Source organism: Quercus suber, unplaced genomic scaffold (genome assembly GCF_002906115.3).
Source record: "Quercus suber isolate HL8 unplaced genomic scaffold, Cork oak 2.0 scaffold_727, whole genome shotgun sequence".
Lineage (NCBI taxonomy): Eukaryota > Viridiplantae > Streptophyta > Magnoliopsida > Fagales > Fagaceae > Quercus > Quercus suber.
This window is the reverse complement of record NW_027070167.1, coordinates 6,358-31,991: the sequence shown is the minus strand read 5'-3', so window position 1 is coordinate 31,991 and position 25,634 is coordinate 6,358. Positions and strand designations below refer to the sequence as shown.

Sequence of the window (25,634 nt, the reverse complement as noted above, 5' to 3'; positions counted from 1 at the left end):
GAAAACTAACATCTCGAGTGTTAAAACTCGAGTTTTTAAGTCTCGATTTGTAAGCGGATAAGTGCGAAGTGAAAAAAATTCACGTGGAAATCGAGTTTTAAAGACTCGAGTTTCATAAACGCCGCTATAGGGCTTAAAAACGTCACTATAGGGCAAACAATGGAGTTATGACAAATTTTTGCAGAAAAACGCCGCTATAGGGTTTAAAAACGTCACTATAGGGCTTAAAAACGCCACTATAGGACTCCCTGAACTTGGTATTAACACTTATAAAAAAATTTTGCAGGAAAACGCCGCTATAGGACTTTAAAACATCACCATAGGACATAAAAACGCCACTATAGGGGCGATCAAAATAATTTTTTTTTTTGCATGGAACTCGAGTTTCTTAAACTCGAGATCGATGTGGCATTTTCAGTCTAAGAATATTCGCAAAGCGAGTCTTTAAGACTCGAGTTTAAATATGGATCTCGAGATGCTATTTTTCTTAATTCTTCAAAACTTTGCCTAACTTACTACATACTTGGCCTTTACGTTGTTAATCTGCCCATTCCCCCCATATTTGGTTTGCAAGGTTTTCATAACTCATTATTCAATTTTCATCACTCATCATGGGAGTGAATAAGAAAAATAAAAGAAAAGCATTAAAGCTGAAAGTGAACAGTATCATATGACTATTGGTGACCATTACTTCTCTAGCATTTGACATGATTAGACATAAAGGTGAGACCCACTTGACTCTAAAGAATTACAAGATTGCCACCAAATCTCATAACTCATGATTCAGAAACTCTTAAAATCTGTTTTCATTTTCACTTACTCTAACTCATTTTTTTGAGTTATGACATGGAAAGTGAGAAAGTTTAATGTATCTTAAATATTTATTTATTTAATTTTTTTCTTGTAAAAAAATTGTAGTCTGTTACTTTTATTATCAAATCATAATTTTGGTCCTTGTACATTTGTCATACATTTAGCTTTGTTAACTTCTTCCATTAAGTTTCTCAAAAAAAAAAAAAACTTCTTCCATTAATTTTCAAAATAAGAATCCTCAAATATTAATTATATCAATTTAACCCCTTAACTAAAATCAATTCAATTTTTATTTTTATAATTTAACTTCTTCTTTTTTTTGAAAGTTGAAGGCCTACACTGATACAATTAATAGTTGAGAGACTTTTAATAGTTGAGACTTGAGAGTTGAGAGACGATTTATTGATACAATTGCAATGAAACGTGTATGGATGAAATTAAAATTACCCAATTATTTAGAGGACCAAAAATAGTAGCTTGGCAAATTTTTTTTTTTTTCATTCTCACTAAACGACTTGTAGCATAGACTAAAAATAAATGAATAAAAAAACACTCTCTTCCTCAAAAACCCAAAACCCTATAGAGAATCTCAGCCATGGCGGACCAAGAGCTCGATCCCTCGGACCCTTCGTGCCTTCACCTGGTCTCAGCTTTCCTCGCCATGGATTCCACCGAATCCTTAATCTCCTTGTCCCGGTAGGTCCTAAATTTCCGGCACCGGTATATTTTAGCAAACTGTGGTGCACGTGGCTAACGTGCGCCGCCACCCATGTTCCTATTCTAATACTATTGTGTTGGTTTTTTTTTTTTGGGTTAAATTGTAGGGTATGCGGTGGAGGGTCGGTTACTGAGGGAGTACAGAGGTTCATTTGGGACCATTGCTTAAGCAAAGCTGTAAAAACAAAAACAAAAAAGAACTCTATTCCTTATATTCTATGCATTTGTATGCAAAGTTTTACATTGATATTGTATTTATGTGTTTATAAATGAGTTTTTGTGACTTGAGTTTCTATTTCTGTAATGGGTCTTAAGACTTGGTGGCTTAATTGCTAGTATGTGGATTGAATTTTAGGTGTTAACCTTTGTTTGGTTGCAAACTGAAACTTTTATTTGGTGCATTTGAATGTAACTGTTTTGTATTTATGTGCTTATTTTTACGAGTTTTTATGACTTGGGTTTTGATATGTGTAATGGGTTTTAGAACTTGGTGGCTTAATTGTTAGCAAGGATGCTGAAAAAAGTGGATGGTGTTTTAGGTGTGTTAAGCTTTATTTGTTTTCTGAAAATGTGGGGAAAGGAAATGAACATAATTTGGGGCAAGAATGCTTTTTCCCGCCCTTTCACGAAGAAATTTAAATGTCAGTTTTTAAAGCTTTATTTAGGAAAATTGATGAAGATTTGTGAGGTTAGATTGGTTTCTAGTTCCACTTTATTAGTGGAGAATTGGGTTTAAAACTACAAGTAGAGGCAAAGAAGTAGCTTTAAAATTTTGAAGAAATTGGGTTTTCTATGTTTTTCTGAACCCTGTTTTCAAAGACAAAGACAGTTTTGTATGTACTGTTTTTGCATGAATGGGATTAGTAGAGCAGAAGTTTTACTTTCATGTCTTCAATTAAAAAAAAAAAAAAAATCCTTGTTGTGCATTTTCTAAGCTGCAATCAAATCCTTTGTATGCATTGTTTCTCTATTATAAATTTGGTTCAGTCAAATGGTCAATGCAGGCTCAAAACTTTCATGCTCCATACTTGAAGAATTTCCTGAAGAAGCTTATTGCTGAAATAGAGGTGAACCATGATCTTGTTTTGGATGAATTATATGAACAATATGCTTATTACATGACATCATTGAAGGTACTGCTGGTCAATGGAGGAGTTATTTAACTTAGTTGTCATTTGAATTATTTGCACATGTTATTCTCTAAGAACTTACCTGCCTGAATGGGTTTGACAAGATCTTTTTTTTTTCCCCTCTAGGATGATAATGTGGTCAAAGGAAGAATCTGCAAATGCATTTCATTTCTTTTTCCTGCTGGTAATAATTCTAAATCATGTTATTTTGGTATAAAGTCTATAATTTAGTTGTATTAACTTAGTTTTGGGTGGATAATTTGGTACTTCTAGGTTCTTCTCAATTACCAAGTTGTCCTAACTTGGGGAAACTGGTGGTCCCACTACGGTGTTCTCTCAACATGCTTGACGGAGATACTGGGTATGCTTCATTAATGATATCTGTCTTGTAGGTGATATCTGCAAAACTAAAATTGTTGATGAATTTGTTGATTAGACCAATTGAGTATAAACAACTATCAAACTGAAAAGCATATTCAATTATAGTGAATTTGGGCTTGCCCTGTCATTTAGCGCTTTCTCTTTTTATCACTTTGCATCTGTCAGAATTATAAGGAGATCTGTTTGTAAATCCTTTGTGAGAAATCACAAATTAGGCAATGAGTTCCTGTTGTGTTTATTAAACTGCTGGGTAGAAGGGTCATTTGCTGGTTAGGAGAATAAAAAAAATCAGGCAGCTGATTAGGAGCCTGTGTTCAGTGGATTAGCCTCCTTTTGGTTAACTGAATGAAAAGGGTTGTTTCGCTCTCTCTCTCTCTCTCTTTTAATTTGGGGGGGGGGGGGGGGGTAATGGATCAAATGGTCTTGCCTTTTCTGGGGGGGGTAAATGGATCAAATGGTCTTGCCTTTTCTATTCAGTTATACGAACAGTCACTATTCCTTAGAATCAGTGGTGGTCTATGCTATGTAATTAGAATTATTAATACATTTTTTAGCAATTCAATGAAAGCATTGACGGATTCATCGCTACAGTAGGTCTCAATTAAAGTTTCCTAATCCGATTGTTTGTTCATGGCCCATACATGATGTCAAGGTCATTAATCCAGCTCAGCTACCATAAAGCAGGTCCTAAGTCCTAGAACTATGCATGCATGGAGGCCTCTTTTATTTATTTAAAGGAAAAAGTTTTCCTTAAAACTGGTTTGAAGGACTCTTCTCCAATCCATTACGAGGCATTTCATGTGGCTATCCTCATTTCTTTTAATTACATGACTTTTTAAGTCATTTGGCTAAGGCACATGGCAATTAATAAAAACACTCGTGGGTGGCCATTTAAAGCACAATGTAGCAGCTTGGACGAATTTTCCTCCAAACTGGTTTGGTGAAAAATTCTTTACTTTATTGATTGAAAATAATAGTTCTATAGAGTTTGTCAATCCAATGGTTTGGTGTCTTTCATATGATCATATCAGATCTGTCAATAACTACCCAAGATTAGTATTATTCATTTTGTGACGCTTCCAGGGAACAATTATTATATATTCATATGGTTCTGATTTTCTTTGAAGCTATCACAGGCTTGAAAGTAAATGTTGGTAAGAGTGAGATTGTGCCTATTGGTGAGGTTGGAAATTTGGCTACTTTGGCTTGTACTTTATGTTGTGAGGTTGTCTGTTTGCCCATGTCTTATTTGGGTATGCCCTTGGGGGCTCATTATAAGGTTCTTTGATTTGGAACTCTATTATTGAAAGGATGTAGAAAAAGCTTTCAGGCTGGAAGCGGTTATATTTGTCAAAAGGGGATAGACTTACTTTATTGAAGAGTACTTTATCAAGCCTTCCCCCTTTTTATTTATCTTTGTTTACTATTCCACAATATGTGGTGGACAGATTAAAGAGGATTTAGAGGAATTTCCTTTGGGGGAGATCTACGGATGTTTTTAAATTTTCGCTTGTTGCTTGGGAAAAGGTTGTGCGGCCAGTGGAGGCAGGTGGTTTGGGGATCCAGAAGATTGGGCTATTTAACCCAGCATTACTTGGGAAATGGCTCTAGTGTTTTGGGAATGAGGTCACACGTTTATGGAGGTAGGTTATAGCCTACAAATATGGGGAGGCTAGTGGTGGATGGTGTACTAGCGTTGGTCATGTGTTGTATGCAGCGGGTGAGGGTATTTGTATTCGATTCTACCTATAAAAAAAAAAGTATTTGTATTCGATTCTGGCAAGACCCTTGGAGTAGCTCTACTTCTTTGAAAGATTTATATCCGGAAATGTTTACTTGTGTTGTGGATAAAGAAGCTAGGATTTCTGATATGGTTGATATTACACCTGATGGGGGTGATAGAAGCTGGAATTTACTTTTCCGTTGTGAATTTCAGGACTGGGACATGGTGATTTTTTTATGATTTCTTTGCGCATATCTCGTCCAAATTACCTAGGGGGGGTGATGATACTATGATATGGCAATTGAATCGTAGTGGTGTTTTTTATGTGCGCTCTTTCTATTATTCATTGTTGGAAGCTCCGTCGGTATTTTTTCCTTGGAAGAGCATTAGATGTGTTCAAGTACCTAAAAGGGTGGCTTTTTTCTTATGAACAGTTGCTAGGGGTGGGATTCTCACAATTGACAACCTTGTTAAGAAGATTTTGCCTCTTGTTAATTGGTGTTGCCCATGTCAATGCGAAGAGGAAACTGTGGATCATTTATTGCTCCATTTTTAGTTTGCTCATACCTTGTGGAGTGAATTCTTTATATTGTTTGGGGTTCAATGGGTGATGCAAAAGATTGTTGTTTCTCCTCTCTCTGCATGGTGGAATTGGTTGGGGATTCATTCTTCAAATGTTTGGAATATGGTACTGGCGTGTCTTATGTGGTTAACTCAGAAGGAACGCAATGCCCGAACTTTCGAGGAAATTGAGAGACATGTAGATCGTTTGAAGTCTTTGCTACTTAGGACATTGTTTGAGTGGTCTCATATTTGGGGTTTTACGCATTGTATTTCTTTGTTTGATTTCCTTAATTCTGTTAGCTTTTCCTTTTGATTGTTTTGTATTCGTTTTTGTGCAGTGAGTTTGCTATTGTAAACTCAGTGTACTTTTATTATCAATAAAGATGTTATTACCTATAAAAAAAAAAAAAAAATTATAAGAGTTGTTTCATTTATTTTTATTAACATTTCAACTAATCTAAAATTAGAATTGCTTGGTTTATGCAGTTGTGCACTTTGGCCCTTCAAGTCTTTTCCTATCAGAGTTCATACTTTCTTTTCCAGGATCATTCTCAATAAATTTGCTTTGAGGTAAGGTTTCTATTCAAGAATCTGTCTGTTCTATTTCAAATTACAAATTTTTCTGTACATTTTAGATTCATGAATGATCTAGAAATGAGTTTCTGTATTGGATGCACTTGTAATACTAAATCTCTAAGATTGTGGTTCATTTTGCTCAATCCTTGTTGTCAAATAAGGGACCGGGTTAAAATTCCACCTTACCAAAAACAAACCATTGGTGTCTCTTGCCTAATGATAAAAGCAATTTCATAGAGTGACACTAAGTTTCAAATCTTATCGTATCTAAAGAAAATAAAAAAACTATGAGATTATCATTTAGGTAATGTTCTTGCCAAAACATCATGGAAGATTTATTTTTCCAATCCAAACATATTTCCCCTAGTTTTTCGCTTTTAATGTATAAGTTAAACTGCATTAATCTAGTCTTTGCCTATTTAACCCCACCAAAAAAAAAAAAAAAAAAAAAAACACACTTGTATTTGCCCTTTTTTTCATGGCATGTTAATTTTTTTTTTCTCCTCATATTGCTTGTCTTGTATAAATGTAGAGTTCTTATTGGTTGATTCTCTCTCTCTCTCTCTCTCTCTCTCTCTCTCTCTCTCTTTCTTTGGCCTAAAACTTAAAAAACAGGTTGGTTCAGGTGTTGGTTTGGTTGGCATTTGTCTTGCCCATGTGGAAGCCTCCAAGGTATGTTTTCAAAATTTAAATCTCATTGGAAAAAAAAAAAAAAAAAAAAAAATCTGTTTGTAGTTTTTACAGTGGTTTTATGACATATAAAAATCTGCTAATCTGCTGAAATTGGATTCTTTATGATGGAAATTCTGAGATTTTAGTTTCTTTCCTTCAAAGCCTGAGTGACTGAAAACCTATGAAACATGCTGTTTGCCAAGCTTGTTTGTTTCTTTCTCTCCAAGTTCTGGGGGTAATTTTTGTCCCTCTGATCCATGAGAAGATTTATTTTGCCAACACATTTTCTAAAAATTGTAAATGGTTAATCACCCTTGAAAGTTTTATGTTTGATACATACAGGTTATAGTAAGTGATGGTGACCTGTCAACTTTGATGAACATGAAGCTTAATTTGGAGTCGAACAATTTCAGCATTGATACCGATAGGCAAGGAAGAACTGAAGATTCAAATACTGTGAGTGATGGTCACAATGAATCAAATACCTTATCATATTGATCACATAGGAATTGATTTAAATCAGTAGTAGCTGAAAACCTAAAACACACTATAAATCTCAGATAAAATGCATTCATCTGCCTTGGGAATCTGCATCAGAAAATGAGCTCCAAGACTTCATGCCAGATGTTATGTGAGTATTTATGTGTTTTTTTGTGACTTATTGGACTTTTTGAGCTCTTTGCACAGCGTACCATTTACCAATATCCATGTCAAATAGATGACAAATCTGATCAGATGATTATGTCAACTTTTGATTCCATGGTGAGAGATCAAGTTGCCAAACACTGCGATTTAATATGTTCAATTGTCAGCCTGTTTGATACTTAATCAGTGCTACTTCCCTCGTTCTCCAGTTTGGGCGCAGATGTAATATATGATCCAGCATGCCTCCCATATCTTGTTCGACTACTCGCCATTCTTTTGAACAAGAAGATGCCATCATCTGCAAAGCGGAATGACAGTTGCCAGGGTTCTTTGTTGGATAGTAAAAGTATGGATGGTAAATTTAATGGTTCTCTTCAAGGGAATGCTAATGCTAATGATAATGGCAATGGATTTGATGCTAATGGAGGCAAAATAATATATAATGGCACTTCAAATACTGGGTCAAGGAAAGGTCCCGTGGCTTATATTGCTTCTGTTATTCGCAATATTGACACATTCAATCATTTTCTCTCTCTGGTGGACCAGGCAAACATTACCATTACAGACCTCACTGAAACACACAAACCACTCAATCTGCTGCCTTACATGCAGTCATATGATAGATCCAATGTGCGGCTATTTGCTCTCTCATGCAAATAACTTTGTGGGTGTCGTGTTTCCATTTTATTCAGACCCTCGTACACACTATTTTTATTTTTTTAAATAGCTGCTACATTGACAATAACTAGCTGGCATTTTCTAGTCATGTGAACAAAATTTGTTGTATTCTGAGTTGCAACCATGTTAGACTTGTAAGATACCAGTATCCTAATCCTACGATATATATATATATATATATATATATATATATAAATATAGGAGAGTTGAATTTGGTTTTATTTTTGGTGCGATGGGGGTTGTAATCACGTTGTTACTCCTAAACACATGTATGGGCTAAAGAATGAGGTAATTTGGTCTCTTTGTTCTAAAATGCATATCTTAAGCTAATGGGGTTGAAGAATTGAGGGCTTTTTTTTGGTCTTTATTTTCTTACTTTTTAAACTTATATTATTGGATATTTCAATTGCTGTTCATAGTCACTTGATTTTGCTTTTAGCATCCACTTGAAAAACTCTTTAAAAGCAATTTTGATGTAAATAAATTATTGGTCATCGTACTAAATATATAGAAAAAATAAATTTTAAATTAAATAATAATGTGATATAATCATTATATTGTTTATTATTCTCCGATGGTGATTTACATGTGTGCCTCAAAACTAATATAACAAGCGTCCTAATAACAGCAGGAGATCTTGTCTTGTTCATTAGACTGTTCCATCACACAAAAGACAAGACACTCAGCCTTGGTAGATGTGTTTAATGACATTGGATGGGTATGATATATTTTTTTTGGATGAACTGGATGAGTATGATATTTGTCATAAAGGAAAATGCTTTTTGCACCAATGCTTTGCAAAAGTTTATGAACAGGGTTGATATTCACTGTTGATTTGACAAAAAAAGAATTAACAAAAGTAATCAACACAAGTTTTGCAAATAGCATCACCCTATATTCAAATCTTATCAATGGAAAGTAGAAAAGAGTGGATTACAAGCAGATATTTCCATATTAGAAAAGATTGCTGTGTTTGCCAATACACATCAAGGCTGGTGGAGAAGGATGCTACGGTATACCTATAATTTGATGCTTTAATCATTACTGGTTGGTGACTTTTTTAATGCAAAATAGCAAAATAGTTTATGGAGGAAAATAGACTTGATTGGACATTTGCAATGAGGAAAACAGAAATGGGACTAAAAAAATAAGCTAACCTTTAATTATTTTAATTGAGAAAGTTGCTGAAAGCTAGTAAGTAAGTTGAACTAGAAATAGTCTTTGGAACCGATCACTTTCCATGTCTAAAAAATTGTTCATGTGAGAATAACTTAGCCAATTATATGGATCCAAAAAAAAAAAAAAAACAAAAAAACAAAAACTCCATACTTTATACAACCCTGAATTAAAAAAATAATACATGCTAACCAAGGCTAGCAATACTTGAAGTTTTGGTTAAAACTAAAATATTTTCTAAAAATTATTTAAAATTTAAAATCAAAGTTGAATTGTGTAAGGATCTGATTTGAACTCTTAACCCAAAAGGTACATGGACTTACGTCCAAAAAACCCAAAGAAATAAATTTGTAGAGAATAGGTTGGAAAACTAGGTTTTAATGAGTTAAGTAATAAGTAAACAGATCTTGATGACTAAAAAAGGAAAATAACGAACTTTCACTAAGAAAAAACGTCCTCGGCGAAGTTTGAGGAGGCTGATTCTTATGTATTTCTTTTGAAGTTTGATTATAAGTCTGGTTCTAGATTGTTACAGTGTTTCTCTCTTGATTTTCCGATCCCCCTTCTTTCTGGGTCTCTTACATTATATATCTCCCTCCTAGTGATCATGGCCTTCCATTTATTGATCATCCAAGCTACTACTTGAGTGCTTGCCCATCAGACACTCTCTTTGGTTTTCTGTGAGTTGTAGTAGCCAAGACAACACTATTTAGAGGTCTTCTCCACATAAATGTGGTCAGAAAGTTAGCTGTAGGGCATTCAATGCGATAGCAGCAGCTTTTCCTTAGACATCTCCTAACTTCTACTTTTTGGTACACTTGAGAAATACGCCTTTGCCACTGGAGCTTTCTAGAAGGTCGCCTTAATCATTAGGATCTACGTCAGATTCGTGTTTAGTTTATCCGAGGAGGTATTCCTCCTTGGACCACCTTCCCATTAATATCATGCTCATGAATTTATGAGCTTAAACCACTTACTACTATTTAATCGTCCTCAGATCACCTGTGTTCTTGGCCAAGGCCCAAGGCCCAATACTGGATTTGGGCCTTTACCCCTACAAATCGTATGCTTTGTTTTATTATATATTCCGAAAACTCTTTTTAAAACTTATTTTCAAAGATGAAAAAATTTAAATTATATATTTTTTATAACCGAAAATAAAAAATATCATTTTTTAAAACAAATTTCTACAAGTGGTATTTGCTCAACGAGTGTTATCTATTTATGAATTAAAAAAAAAAAAAAAAAAGATCAAGGAGTAGGAGTAGTTATTAGATTTTTTTTTTTTTTTTAAGAATTTCAACCTATGTCATTCGCTTTTAATAACAGCACTTTATCATTAGATCAAGATATCCATCGATTTTTGGTGTGGGTAGGAATTGAATTCCAAATCTTTTATTCAACTATTAGAGAATTTACTAGAGATCTCTTATTAGAATTCTTTTATTAAGGAGTAATATTCCTCATATTTTTTTAAAGAGTAGCCATCTCTATGTCCAAGAGTGGCACTTCTCAACAAAAATGTTTGGCCATTCAGAGTCAAATCACCTTGTTTCTCAATTATCAAAGTCAAATCACCATGTTTCTCAAATATCAAATTATCAAAAAATAAAATAAAATTCATTATGTATAATTTCTTCCTATTAGGAAAATGTGGTAGCATTTTCGTATTAAACAATTAAAATGAATAAATGTTGGTGACTTAAATATAAAAATGGAGAGTTAATATGAAAGATAAATAGTTAGTCCAATGTATAATCTCCCATTTAAAAGAAGAGAGACTCTTTTATTATTTTTAAGTGTAGTGATCAATGGATTAAAATCTTGAAATGCATTGAAGCAAATATTGAATTAGATATTTATACACAATTTTTATTACAAAAAATGAAGAGCCTTTCACCCACTTTCTAGATCTATTTATAACTTGTGCATACGTTGTTCTAACTAGACAAAACCGGGCTTAAATCGAGAGCTTGATTATCTTTGAAGAGAATAAGTGCACTTCAATCTTGTGCTGTGTAATGTATTTAGACGTAACCAGTATGTCTAAATACATGGGTCCTAGTCTAAAAACTCTTACTAATAATTATGTCTTTTTATTTTTGTGATAACCTACTAATAGTTATGTCGACCTGGTCTAAACACTCTTAACTAATAGTTACCTGGCCATTTAATAATTACCTTGAGAATAAAACTACGTTTTTAACAATTTTCAAAATCTTAGGTGGCAAGTGTGGTTGATGGATAAAAAGGTGATGTAATACTTGTGAAAACCAGTAACATTTTGCCACGTAAGAATAGCCGAAGAGGATATGATTCTGACAAAACATTTTATATTATTTTGCAACTCTTCTATGTGAAAGCATGTCATCATGTTATTAGACGAAAATTAACCGGAGACAGAAACCGAGATTCCTGCTGGCATTACGTTCTTTAAAAATACAAATTTTTTTGCATAAGAATCCAAAGGTTGCAAAAGCCCCACAAGCTTGTGTTTACTTTGAGAAGAGAACCACTGCATATAGCACAAAAAGCCATATTTTTGATAACTGAAACCATATTTTTATTTTTATTATTATTTCACTCACAGGGTTCAAAGTTGTTTGCAACACACAAACAAACCACAGAGAAATACAATCATCATAATCATCAAGAAGAAAATGTCAGAGCAAAAGGAAGAGATGGAGGAGGTGGAGGTGATTCACTCATGGTCTGCTCCAAGATCACTCAGTACCTGCCTCATGTACTCTTTTGCCCAGGTTGGTTTGGTTTGCTTTTCACTCACATTTGTGTTATTCTTTCAGATTCACTCTCTGCTTGGTTGCTTAGAAAGGAAGTCAATGCAGTGTTTTTTTTTTTTTGTTGTTGAGTTGGAAGCTGGGTTTTCTTTAATGGGGTTTCGTTTAGGCCTTCTCTCAACTGCCCAACTTTTTTTTGGGTGTGGGGTTCCCTTGTGCTCTAAACAATTGGGTTTGACTTTGTTTTGAATTTGATTGTGTGTGTGTTTTTTAGTGTAACATAGTGAAACAAAAGGTGGGTTTTTGAGTACAAAATCTTTGTTTTTGACATCTGGGTTCAGTATAGTACTGATTAAAGAAATCAAAAAACCATTTTCTTTTAATGCAAAATTGACATTTGTGATAAGCAATATTTGTAAGTTGACTGGCATGAAATTGAGGTAATTTGAATTTGACTTATGCACTTTTTTTTGTCAATATTGAACATATTGATTTTCACCATAAAAAAATAAGAAGAAGAATACATATTGATTTTAACCCACAGCTGAACAATTAAAAAATAAAAAAATAAAATCTATGTTGTGCTATTTATGTTGCATTCTCTCTTCTTCGTTTCTGATTGTTCATCTTGATGTAGAATATTATACATGAATGAATAGGACTGGTTATAATGGTAGTTACTATGAGAGGGCTTTGTGAGCGCATTTTATCCTAATGTCATTTAGGCCCTGATGGATAGCTGACATTTTGTAATTTTGTTTCTTGCTTGCTGAAAAATTAGAACATGTTTTCTTCTTTATTAATGTAATTTATTTATTTATTTATTTATGGTTTTGTTATGTGCTTTGTTGAAGAGAGATGACATGGAAGTGCTTGATGAACCACTCTATGCATTTTTCCTACGGACTACAGGCATTGATAGGCCGTACAAGGAAGAGCTACTCTCCAAAATGGTATGTTAATGAAACACTATACATTTGTCCTGGGCTGAGTGGTCCATGTGCATCAAATAAAAGATAATTGAAAAAAAATAAAAGATAATTTAGTCTATTCGAGGTAACTAGCCTCCCAAACTTGAGCGAGAGAATAGACTTTTTGGGTTAATTTTCTGCTTAATTCTTATTAATGTATTCAACATACATAAATAGCCAGGGATGAGATAAACTCATCAACAAATCCTAAAACAAAGGAACCAATCCTATCCCAAAACATAGGAACCAATACTATCCTAAAATATAAGAATTAATGTGAATATAAATAAATAACAATACTAATCTATTTAGGAAGTCTTATTCTATTACTAAACTAAATTCAAATATTTTATCCAGGGTTATAAAATTCCCTTCTCCTTTAAGATGAATCTTGTCATCAAGATTTTGAAACATGGAAATAGATGCTTGCTCACACCATATCCTTCTCCCCCAATTGGAGAAAACTCGATCTTGAATTTTAAATAGTTGAAGGATAAGAATTCGAACCATGGATACTTGCACCAGTTCTTTAAACATTTTTGTAAATAGAAAAGCCTTGATTTTCACATCTTTGAACTCGTCCGAAATGACAAATTCAATGTGTGAAATTAGACTAGGCTTATTCAAAATCACTAGAAGATCCCTTTGATCTATCTTTTCCTCTTCATTAATCCTTTGATCTTCACTTGCTTATAGCAGGGGCATCCTCCAACATATTACTCACTAGAATTATTGGTGATGCTTGGAGTACATCACCTTGATTCTCCAAAATTTTATGGGATCCTTGAACTTTTGATTTCCAAAATTACATTGGATTGTTTATCTAAGAACTCTATTATTTGATCCTTTGAATCTTGCATCCTTGCCGTGCTTTGGGACATGACCTTGAGAATCTCTAACATTCTCTTGATATGCTCTGACATTGTTTGTTGTTCCTTGGGATCGAAACTATGATATGGGTTAGACATGATGAACTTTGAGCTTGATGCAAAAACTGATTTTACAAAGGTTTTTTTTTTTTTGGTGGAACGGTTATGGGGATTGTTGTGGTTTTTTAGCAAATGGGCTGGGTGACGTTTTGGGAGTAATGGGTCAGGTTGGAAAAAAAAGGGTTGGTTTGATGTGGAGATGACCAAGTGGAAAAACAGTGAATGGTGGGTTTGACAGATGTTTTGGCCTTTTTTGATGGAAATGTGGATTGAAATGCTCTAATACCAAATGTTATGATTCGAAAAAAAATAAAAAATAATTTAATTGATTCGAGGTGACTAGCCTCCCAAACTTGAGAAAGAGAATATAATTTTTGGGTTAATTTTCTGCTTAATTCTTATTAATGTATTCAACGAACAAAAAAATAATGAGATAAACTCATCAACAAATCCTAAAAATAGGAACAATCCTATCCTAGAAAGAAATGCTATGTCCACAACATTTTCACAATGCTATGTCTAGGGAATGAAATGGAATGGAATAGAATGATTATTAGAGAATTGAAATGAAAGGAATGGAATGGATTGGAATGTATTTAAGCAAAGGAAAGGAATGGAACAGAATGAAATTAAGTAATCTTAATTGGATGTTTTAAAATAAAAGAATGAAAATTAATGGAATGTAAGTAATCTTGTTTGAGAGTAACATAGAGGGAATGAAATGGAATCATTTTATGAAAATATTACTATTAAACCCCTATTTTAAAATAAAGGGTTGAATATATAGGGGTATTTGGGAGTTTTAGTAAAAAAATCATTAAATCTAATTTCATTTCCTCCTATTCCTCCTAATTTCGGGGGGAATGAAAATTTGAGGTTTTAAGGGAATTGAGAGGAATGAGTGTTCCTTTTTACCCATTCCATTTCCTCTCACTTAAACTCAACTCCCAAACAAAGGAATGGAAGGGAATAGACTTTCCATTCCCTTCATTAAAACTTTCAAACAAGGGAAGGGAAAAATATTATAAAATTATTCTTTTCATTCATTTCCATTGCAAAATTATTCTAAAATTTTAAGTTATTGATTTAAATTAGAACCAATAACTACTTGTCACATATGATTTGCTATGAAAATGTTGTGGACGTAACACACTTATCCTAAAACATATGAATTAATTTGAATACAAAAAAAATAACAATACTAATTTATCTTCTTCTCCCAAAAAAAAAAAAAAAAAAATACTAATCTATCTAAGAAGCCTTATTCTATCACTAAGCTAAAGTATGTCAAACTAAGTGTTATTTCTCAAACGTTAAATTCTTTTAGCTAAAAAGTCAAGGGTGGGACAAGTTGATGTTTAGACAGGAGTTTTCCTGATCTCTATCATTCTACTTTAGGTTGGATCATGTTATTTAACTTATTTTCTTTATTTGGGTTATAATGATTTATGACAGCTCTTCCTTCATTTGCTTATCTATTGGTGTGTTGCATCTTAATATCTTTACATTTAGAATGTCCTCAATTACATTTAGACATTGTCATTTATTCTCATTATATATTGTGTTCTCTCTTCTCTTACATTCAAGTTAAATTAATGTTGTTTGATTGGAGTAGGAATCTGATGGAAATAAGATTGTTAAAGAGGTCATTTTTGGCCCAGGAAGAAAGAAGTACCGGTTTTGTAAGGTAAATAACAAGCTTTTCCTTCCCCCACCAACAGAAAATAAAAATAGAGAAATGTTATAAAATAAAAATAAAGAAACTGAAAATTCAACAAAAGATGTCAACAAAAATCAGCAAAATTTTATGATGCTTCCGTAACTAGAATAGTTCAATATCAAATTCATGATTTTTATAATATGATCAATAGTCAACACTTTCACTGTTTACAGCATATTGCAAAAGAACGGCTCTATGGTTTGCCGAATGATTTAATGAAGAAAGGAAAGCACTTTATATTGATTCGAAATCCCATTGATATTTTGGTAAGATGCTTGTGTAATTTATTTATTTGTCATTTGCCTCACAATCTGCAAATGATATAAGCAAATAGTTCCTATAATCATATAATTTATGGCCTTGCTCATTCTGATTGCTTATTCCTCCTGCCACTGATAGATATACTGTATGTTCTATCTGGTATGTGTTTTCAGCCATCGTTTGACAAGGTTGTGTCTCCGACCTTTCTTGAGTTAGGTTTGGCAGACCTAGTCTCCATATACAATGAGCTCCGTGAGTTGGGAAGGGCCCCAACAGTCATTGATGCAGCAGATCTTAAGCGTGATCCTGAGGTAATATAGCTATATGACTATGCATGATTTATCATGAAGCAATTTCTCTGCATCAAGTTTAAACATAATTGCACATCGCTTGTGGATTTTACTCATTCTGGAATTCTGTGAGTGCTATTCTAAGCTTTTATGGGAATGGTCCTATGGAGAATGTTAAGCTTATACATATTTAATAGAAATCATGCTTAAATAAGAAAATCCAGGTGGATTATCAAGCTTTGGTATTATTAAATTTGGCTTCAAATAAAAGAAACCTTATTCTTATTTTTGCATGAAGGACTTGCATGTTGTCTATATGCTACAGAACTGAAGTCCTTTGACAATTCATTCTTTCAAGAAAACCCTTGACTCTGAGATAACCTAAAGAGTACTTTCTAAGTAAGAATTACTTGTCTTACTCATTGGCCATCTATGCAACAATAATAAAGGCATGGAATCTAGTCAGCAAAAAAGAATAATTGTGACTTACCTGAAAATATTACGTTTATAAATTTTTACTTCATATTTTATGAGCTGTTAAATGCATTGTATGTGAAAGACAAGAACATGATATTTTCATAATGATCTCTAGGAATTTATAGTGGAGGATTTCTATGGAAAGAATTTGATCATATTTAAGACTTGAAAATCAACATGGCTTTCTTGCTAAAGCATGGCCTTACGTCTTCTATGAGTTTAGACTAATCATATTTGGCATTTTTTCATGTGATGTTAAAAATTATTTAACTTTATGGCTTTTGCCCCACCTCCCCCCCCCCCCCCCAAACAAACACACACAATTCATATTTGTATTAAATCATTCCATATGCACATTTTTGCCATTGTACAGTGCTTGCTGTTCATTTATTTGCAGAGACCTTACTTAATCTTTCAGATCAATATATTCCTATATTTAATTTATATAAAATGTTATTTATGTTCAGGCTACTTTGCGTGGTCTTTGTGATGACTTGGAAATTCCCTTTCAAGATGCAATGCTCAAGTATGCAAAATCTATTCACTTTGAGAGTTAAATAGTTTTACACAGTCTACTTTAATTGTTCTTTCTGATCAAAGCTAGATGAACTTCATAAAAGTGATAAAAAGTTGTAAGTTAAACTCATTAAAGAACTCAAACCCTCTTCTTCCTTTTTTTTTTTTTTTTTTTTTTTTTTTTTTTTTTCACTTTTTTTTCACTTTTTTTCCCCCATTAAACTACACTCATGGACATATATTTAATTTAGTCTTAAGTTCCTATCTTATGCAACTTTCTTTTTGGCCTTCCTCTTGTCCATATTCCTCAAGTACTATTCTTTTCATTATTAACATGAAAATTAATTGTTTCTTATAATATTGGGTTCCTTTGGAACTCTATCCATTAGTCCCTCAAACTTTTTGTTTAATGCATCTAGCAAGTTATGGTTATGTTGCATACACATTGACATTGTTAACCCTTTCTTTTCCTCAAATAATGATTTTTGAATGTGTGCATGATGAGTTTCAGATGGGAAGCTGGTCCAAAGCCAGTTGATGGCATTTGGGCCCCATGGTGGTATAAAAGCGTACATATATCGACAGGATTTCAACAATCAAAAAAGTATCCTGTGGTATGTGGTTTGTTGCCTATATTACTGCTACATAAATTTACAAATAAATGAGATTTTCTATGAATTTGTTATAAATTCTTTATAGATTGAGATAGATAAAAGCAACAAAAGCATTAAAATAATATTCAAGCTGATAGATATTTAAAGCTTTGCCATCTGATATTATTGAGCTTATGCGCTAACTAAAAATATTTTTTCAGCCATTTCCTTTTTCTCTCTATGAATTGCTGGAGCAAAGTCTGCCTTTGTACAACTCGCTTAGGCGCCATGTGAAGCAGACTTCATCCCTTATAAATTCCTCTTTACCTCCTCCTGATCTTCCAGTTCCTGCAAATGAGAAGCTGCTTGCATGGGTTGGTGATGAGATTTTACCCCGTGAGAGTGCAAAGGTACCCATATACTGGTGGTTTTTTTTTTTTTTTTTGATAGGTAAAAGGTAATAAAAAGGATGTTAAGATCTGCTACTCAGCGTATTGAACTTTTAATTTATGTGTAAAAGTGCAAAGATTTTCTAGGTTTCTCATTCTTACTCTGTGATCTGAATTAGGTTTCTGTGTTTGACTCTGTTGTCCAAGGCGGTGATTCTGTTTGGGAGGGTCTTCGAGTTTACAGTGGGAAGATATTTAAGCTTGATGAGCATTTAGACAGGTTAGTGAAAGAAAAGAGAGAAGTTTGACTAAAAGTGATGCATTACTAGGATGTACTTCATTTATGGTTCAGACTGATCTAGTATAATATCAATGATGTTTTGTTTTAGCCAATTCAACAAATTAACTGAAGTTCATGAATGCTGTATTCGGGATATTAATTTAAAAAGTTTGAAACAATTATGGGCAAAATAGTTAGTGTCTCAATGTCTAAAAAAAATATGTTAATGATGCTTTTGTTTTAAGCCAATTTGACAAATAAATTGAAGTTCATAATCCATTTAAGCAGGATTTTAGATAGAAAAGTTATTATGGATGAAGGGATTTGTGTTTCAATCACTTGCTTGTCTTCTCTAAAATTTATATTTCTGTTGGAAAAGGATTTGGGAGCATGAGCAGCTTGTGCCATGTAGAATTCGTTAGAATTATGCATCTTGAATCTTTTCTTTTTTCCAATTTCCTCTCTCTCTCTCTCTCTCCCTGTATTTTTCTTGGGCATACTCCACAGATGTTTCTCTACCAGCTGCATTATTTGGAAGATAACTTCCTTTTACTCTCATGTAAAAATGTAATGGAACTATAGGTTATATAAATTCCTTTTCCAAAAGCAATAATCATATACATTTGTATCTTCATCATTCTCATTATGATTATTTTTCTTTGAACTTATATGAATAGGTAATTTTCCATCTTGAGTCCTGGGCTCCTTTCACCAGCAATGCCTAGTGTAATCTTTTATGTGTGGTGTGTTTTTTTTTCCTTTCCTTTTCATTAGGTTGTTTGACTCGGCAAAGGCTTTGGCTTTCATCAATGTTCCAACTCGGGAAGAGGTGAGAGTGTGGAAATGATTATTATTATATTATGATAATCTGTTTAATGCCTTTACTGCTTCCATCTGTCATGTAAAATTTATTTTATTGGGTCTTGAGCAAAAGATATTTGCTCACTTTTCTTTTGCATGTAGTTTCCACAAAGTTGCTTCACTCATCTTGGTAATTATTGCAGGTCAAAGAAGCCATCTTCACTACTCTCATTAGGAATGGAATGTTTGATAATGCACACATCCGACTATCTCTGACACGTGGCAAGAAGGTTTATTCTCTCTTGAGAAATGCTAGGGACAACTTTTTTCACTACTATCACTTTCACATGAGTCCATAATGGCACCACTTTTATTATGAATCAGAATCACAACATACCTCTTTAACAGTTGTTACATAAGTAGTGAAACATTGTGTCACAAGAACTGTTGTTTTCTCCATGTGTTGGTGTATTTAGAATTCTTTAAAATCCCCATTCATTCTTATTATGGAGTTACCTTTTATTAATCATAAAATTCATAATTCAATGGCACTGGCCAAATTCATAATTCATAGTTGAAGGAACCTTAATCCCTAAACTAATGCGCACCTGTTTTGAAACCTTCACATGGATGACACCTCCTAGAGGCTTCATCAAATGTGCTGATGTGGATATTTGTCACTATCACATATATAAGCTATTTGGTGAACACTTTTCTGTTGCTGGTGATAATTTGTACATATTGAAAGAATCATGGTGATAATTTTTCGTTACTTATCAAAAAAAAAAAAATGATCATATTGAAGCAGGGTGGTGATGGTATTTAAGAACTTGAAGTCAAGAAGTTTTAAGTATCTTCTTTATTTTTGGGTATTGCTTATAAATGCACGCTCATAGGACATTGTAATAATTTCTTCACTTCATGGTTCTATTACGAAAACCTAACTTATCTTCTTCAGGTTACTTCGGGCATGAGTCCAGCATTCAATCTTTATGGATGCACCTTGATTGGTAAGAGTGAATTCATGGTTCTCTGCAACTACAACAAATACTGCTACGTCAGTTTTGATTTTCCTCTATAAAATTTGCATTTTTGTCCCATATGTACACAACCCTGTATCATTTTGAATTGCTTGAGGTTGCTTTTGTGAGAAACCAATATTTGTTGAAGTGTTTAGTAAGTTGGTGTTGTATGTGTCGTTGTAGTGGAGAACCAGCGAATCATCTCTTCATTATGATGTTGCCCATGCTTAATGGAATAAAGTGTTTAGGATGTTTGGGTTTTAGTGGGTGATGTCATTGTCAGTTGCAATGCTATTATTTGGTTGGAGGAATTGGTTTAGGACAATCCTCGGTTATATGGAATTTGATGCCAGCTTGCTTGATGTGGATAGTGTGGAAGGAGAATAGCTGTATGTTTGAGGATTTTGAGAGATCTCTTGATCATTTGAAATCCTTCTTGATTCAATAATTATTTGACTGGTCTCAGGCTTAGGGTCTCACACATTGTATTTCCATTTTGGAGTAATACTCTCTTAGAATTTCAACTTGATGCTCTGGTAATTTTTGAAGATGTTTTGTGTTCATCATCTTGAATATAAAGTAGTCTTTATTTTCAATAGAATTCTATGAAGTGTTTTGCATCACTTACTAGGTTTTTTCTAAAGTAGACAAGGGAAGCTAACCACCCAAATTGTTTTTTGAGTTGGCAGTATCCTGAAAATTTCAGACCTGCCTCAAAAACATGGAAGTTCTGGTTATCTTCTAGGATTCTAACTGAGATTTGATTAAAAATTTATTTCATTTGACACTTTTTATTTTTTATTTTTTATGGAATGTATATGTTTCTGTAGTTGGTGAGTGTTGTGGGTGTACGTTTGTTGGGTTCCACTTTGAGAAATAGTAAGAAAGTGGGTAGGGTAGTTGATGTGCATAGTTGGATCTAAACCCATCAGATTAAGCTTTTGGGTTGGAGTGGTGTCCTAACATGTATATAAATTGGCTCTTGGTGGCCTCCTTGGGTGTCTCTCCCCTGATAGGGAACTTCTACTATATAGGTTGACTGACAATCTTAGGACCATGCCCTTCTCCTCTAACCTGTCTTACTTTCTCGTGCAGATATGTAAACTTTGGGGAGGATCCATTAAAATTTGAGACCATTAAAATTTGAAAAATATGAAATAGATTTCTTAAACAATGATTTGAATTTTACTTGCAAGTGACAAGCTTGTTGGCTGCTCTGATAACTGCTTTACTACTGAGGAGATATGGAGACCCACCCAGGTTTCTGAAATTTTGAGTTTTGAAAATGATTTTTTAGCCTTGGGCATTAGAGACAATTCTTAATCAAGGTTTGGAAACTAAATTCTTATAATGAGCTTCTCTGTGAACTTCCTTGGTGCTATATAGGATCTCTGCAAGTATGAATTAGTATGTTGTCCTGAATTGCATCTGTTTAACATTCTCAATCTGCTATTGGAGCTGGCATTGGGCTTTGGAAGTGTTGAGAATGTGGTTTGCAAGCATGGAACTAGCCATCGTAAATCACTGTTTTCATTAGATATTAGGATTTTATCCCTTCTCATTTGTTAATTATTGTACAATGATCATTTTTTAACAATAGCATTTGCTGTTACAATACTGTGCTTTCCCTATGCTGTACTTATTGTTGCAGTGCTACCTGAGTGGAAGCCCCCTGTCTATGATAATACACATGGTATAACTCTGGTGACTGCTACCACACGTCGTAATTCACCAAATGTAAGATTCTTTTTTTGATAAGTAATTATATTTGTATTTATTTATTAATTTGGTAAGTGAAGGTAGTTTTATTATTTGAGAAGTGATTAAGTACCACTTATCCCAAAAGTTGAAGTTGTTAGGAAATGGTGAATTAAAATCATTTAACCATTATTCTAACACGTGGAACCAAACTTCCCTTTAATAAATGGGGTCCAACATGTGAGAATTTTTAATATTTTAATTGGGAGGTAGAGTGAAGTCATGGTTTGAACATTGGATCACTTGCTATGATGCCATGATAAATTTCTTGTCCCAAAAGTTTAAGCTGTTAGGAAATGAATTTAATCATTTAACCATTATTATGACAAGAAAAGTATTTTAGTACACAGGAAGTATACTAACAACTCCTAAAAAATTGCAAGCTGAAATTTAAAAGATCAACGAATTCTATAAAGGAAGAGGACTCTATGCGGGATGATATTTTAATTCAAAACATACAAAGTTCTTAGGAGTAAAGCCTTTTGTGAAATTACCTAGAGCTCTTCTCCTTCAAATGTTGGTTATTATTCCTTTCTCTCCAAAGAATCCACATTAGACATAATGGAATAGCCTTCCAAATTTGATAGCATGAAGCCAGATCTTACTTCCTTTGCCAACTAGCAAGCAGATCCATTACTGTCAGGAATTACCCATTTATTCCAGCCCAAGTCTAATTTCCAAAATTCTCTAGCCACCAAATAGTGAATAGAAAATGGCCCACTGTTTCTACATGTGCCTTACAAATGCAACACCGATCTACTACAATAATTTTTGTCCCACAACAGTTCTCCACTGTCAAAAGCTTCCCCAATGCAGCTGACCAAACAAAGAATGTAACCTTTCTAGTATACTTTGGGCTCCATATACTTTTTCAATGGGAACCCAAGCTTCCAGTTTCCGCTCAAATGTAGAAGATGAAAAATATATTTCCTGTGTCTTTTCATTGCAAAGTTCAACCAAGATGGTTCCTCGAAAATATTCCTCATCAAATCTCAGAAAATTATGGCACCAAACCTCTCTCCTTAAGAAGACACCCTGTCTTAGGAAAATTCTTTACTGCTGACATTGAAGTATTGATTTATGCTTAGCAATTTGGTTATCTTCTGCTACTATTCATTATTTGTTATTCTCAATGGTGGTCCCTAAAGGTGGGAATGAACAAGCATAATTCAAAACTACCAAAGGTTTTATTTGATTGATGCACTTTTGTATTCATGCTTCCAACTCTGGATTTTTGGTGTTATCAACAGAATTTGGATTCAAAGATTCACCACAATAACCTGCTCAACAACATACTTGCAAAGGTATTGTCCTATTCTCAACATTTTATATATATATATATAGAGAGAGAGAGAGAGAGAGAGAGAGAGCAGAAACTATGATGATATTCAACTATTGTATAAATGGTCATCGTCATACTCATAAAAGTGTATGGGGACAAGGAATTCTTCAGGGTTTACCTTATGATCTAATCAATGCTATGGGTGGTATGATTTGATCATCAGTATTCCTAATATAAACCAATGGGCGGAGAGTTCAATTTTGTATATGATTTGTAAGAGTTTACAGCCCCACTCACTCAGTATATGAGAGCATGCATGGTGGAAACCCATAGTTTTTTGATGGGTACCATGGTAGTATTTGTCACTTTGATTGATGTATTTCTTTTGTATTTTTATTTATACTGATTTTTAGTCTTCTGGTATGGTGCAGATAGAGGGTAATAATGCCAATGCTGATGATGCCATCATGCTTGACAAGGATGGTTATGTATCAGAAACAAATGCTACAAATATTGTAAGCTTATGCATTTTCTACAGTTTCTAATTTCAGATCTGTATGTACATGAGGCAGTCTTACATTCCTATGGCATGTATTTTGAAAGTTATCTTTTAAACTGAAAAAGACTTGTCTATTTAATTATGCAGTTTTTAGTGAAGAAAGGTCATATTCTGACACCTCATGCTGATTATTGTCTTCCTGGCATAACTCGAGCAACTGTAAGTTTTGTATACTTCCTTTTCCCATTCTAACAATTTTTATTGTGCACCATGAAAATTTGTACTTCCTTCTGTAAAATCTCAAATAGGAAATGAGTATTATGCAAAGTAAATCAATGTATATTGGTCAAAATGAATTTAGCTAAACTAATCTCAATCTTGTCTGGAAAAGGAAATAATCTATAACTGTATAATTAGAGGGTGACTAGTGAATGCTATCCATTATGATATTGACATGGATGGGGGCAATTAAAGATGTAAATATGATTCACTATAAAAATCAAGTCAACATGAATTAGGGTATAGTCTTTGTACATTACATGCAGAACAGAAGTTTTTTATGCTATTGGACCCTGAATTCAACTTTGTAGTTGTACTTATATTCAACATGTTATAATTTTTCTATAATTAGAAACTTTGTGAGCATCTCTGTGAGGACAAAAGATAAGTTTTTGGGAGAATTTTACTTCATAGAGTGACATTAACAGGTTTCTGAACCAGTTCCACTTGAACTGCATGCTGGCCTTAACCTTTGGTTGCATGACTAGGTGTTGACTTTTTTTTCTTTATTCCTCTTTCACAAACAGATGAGCTAATAATAATTGAACTGCTGTCCGAAATACATGTATGATTGGTAAATCGTAATATTTTGGCATGACATGACCCATTTGTTTCTGGTTTTGCAGGTCATGGACCTTGTGGTAAAGGAACAGTTGGTCCTAGTGGAACGAAGAATCAGCTTATCAGAATTCCACACTGCAGATGAGGTTTTTATATTAACTAGTCGCAGACCCACGCGATGTGTGGAAATAGATAATTATTTCATAGTTATAGTATAATATATAATTTTTTCTCTCTAAATTTTGTGGAAAATAAATTTTTTCTCCCCAAAAATAAAACAATCTCTAAAATTATATTTCATTTATCTATCTCAAAAAATATATCATCATTTTATTATTTGGACTCTTTTAGTTGATATTATTCATTTTTTAGGCAAACCATACTTTTTAAAATTATGTTATTGTACATTATGTTTTTCTAATTTTTTTTAGTACAATTAAACTATTTAAGTTTCAAATATATTATCCAAATTTCTCCTTTTCTTAAAAGAGATTATTATTATTTATAATTTTTCTTATCCTAGGAGTAGTTTCGAACTATTAATTGGGTTTTTTTTGCTAATATAGCTATATTAGATTAGAACTGCATATTTCTTAGACATTTCTAAAAATATTTAAAATAATATATAGAAAAAAAAAAGTAGACTTTATATCTAAAATTGAACACTTTAGTTTCTCCAAAAAAAAAAATGAACATTTCATTTATCGAAATGAAAGAAAATAATTTGTATAACAATATAAAGAGAACATGATCAAACAAATAAAAATTGACTACATGCATTTTCAATTATTAAGATTAATTGCCTTTAACTGGACTTTTGTATTGAGCTTTATCATCTTCCACGTCATTATGCTCTTTATTATATATTTTTTGCTTTTTGTTTTTTAACAATATTAAATATATAAATATATTGACTTTACAAATTCATCTTAGGCAGTTTTAACTTTAAATATTCATTTACTTGAATTTTGATGTTATAACTAAATAATAAATCAATGAAAAATTAAAACAAATAAATTGTCTATACATATTCATCTTGGGTTGTTTTAATAGTTGATAATCACATTCAAATCCATAGCCAAGATTGTATTTTGATATAAATTCAAAATCTCACTTTCAAAATAACTAAGTGTTATGTAAAAACAAAAAAAAAAAAAAAACAAAAAAAAAAAAAAAAAAAAAAACAAAAAAAA

At 33.0% G+C, this 25,634-nt stretch overlaps 1 protein-coding gene across 1 annotated transcript in view; it reads left to right on the top strand.

Annotated features, from left to right (window-relative positions):
• Positions 1–1,358: 1,358 nt before the first annotated feature.
• The window catches only part of LOC112010374 (branched-chain-amino-acid aminotransferase-like protein 1), a 29,668-nt gene continuing 5,392 nt past the window's right edge, over positions 1,359–25,634 (top strand). The window contains 29 exon segments of the mRNA XM_065766638.1: positions 1,359–1,509; positions 1,638–1,707; positions 2,535–2,663; positions 2,787–2,844; positions 2,934–3,021; positions 5,815–5,827; positions 5,829–5,887; positions 5,889–5,898; positions 6,520–6,576; positions 6,919–7,032; positions 7,137–7,207; positions 7,431–7,851; positions 11,703–11,834; positions 12,668–12,766; positions 15,329–15,400; positions 15,607–15,699; positions 15,868–16,005; positions 16,929–16,987; positions 17,489–17,591; positions 17,792–17,980; positions 18,139–18,239; positions 19,014–19,068; positions 19,244–19,330; positions 19,999–20,050; positions 21,714–21,799; positions 23,071–23,124; positions 23,534–23,617; positions 23,749–23,820; positions 24,507–24,587. Coding sequence (XP_065622710.1) covers positions 1,409–1,509; positions 1,638–1,707; positions 2,535–2,663; positions 2,787–2,844; positions 2,934–3,021; positions 5,815–5,827; positions 5,829–5,887; positions 5,889–5,898; positions 6,520–6,576; positions 6,919–7,032; positions 7,137–7,207; positions 7,431–7,851; positions 11,703–11,834; positions 12,668–12,766; positions 15,329–15,400; positions 15,607–15,699; positions 15,868–16,005; positions 16,929–16,987; positions 17,489–17,591; positions 17,792–17,980; positions 18,139–18,239; positions 19,014–19,068; positions 19,244–19,330; positions 19,999–20,050; positions 21,714–21,799; positions 23,071–23,124; positions 23,534–23,617; positions 23,749–23,820; positions 24,507–24,587 — 2,748 coding nt within the window. The 5' untranslated portion in view covers positions 1,359–1,408.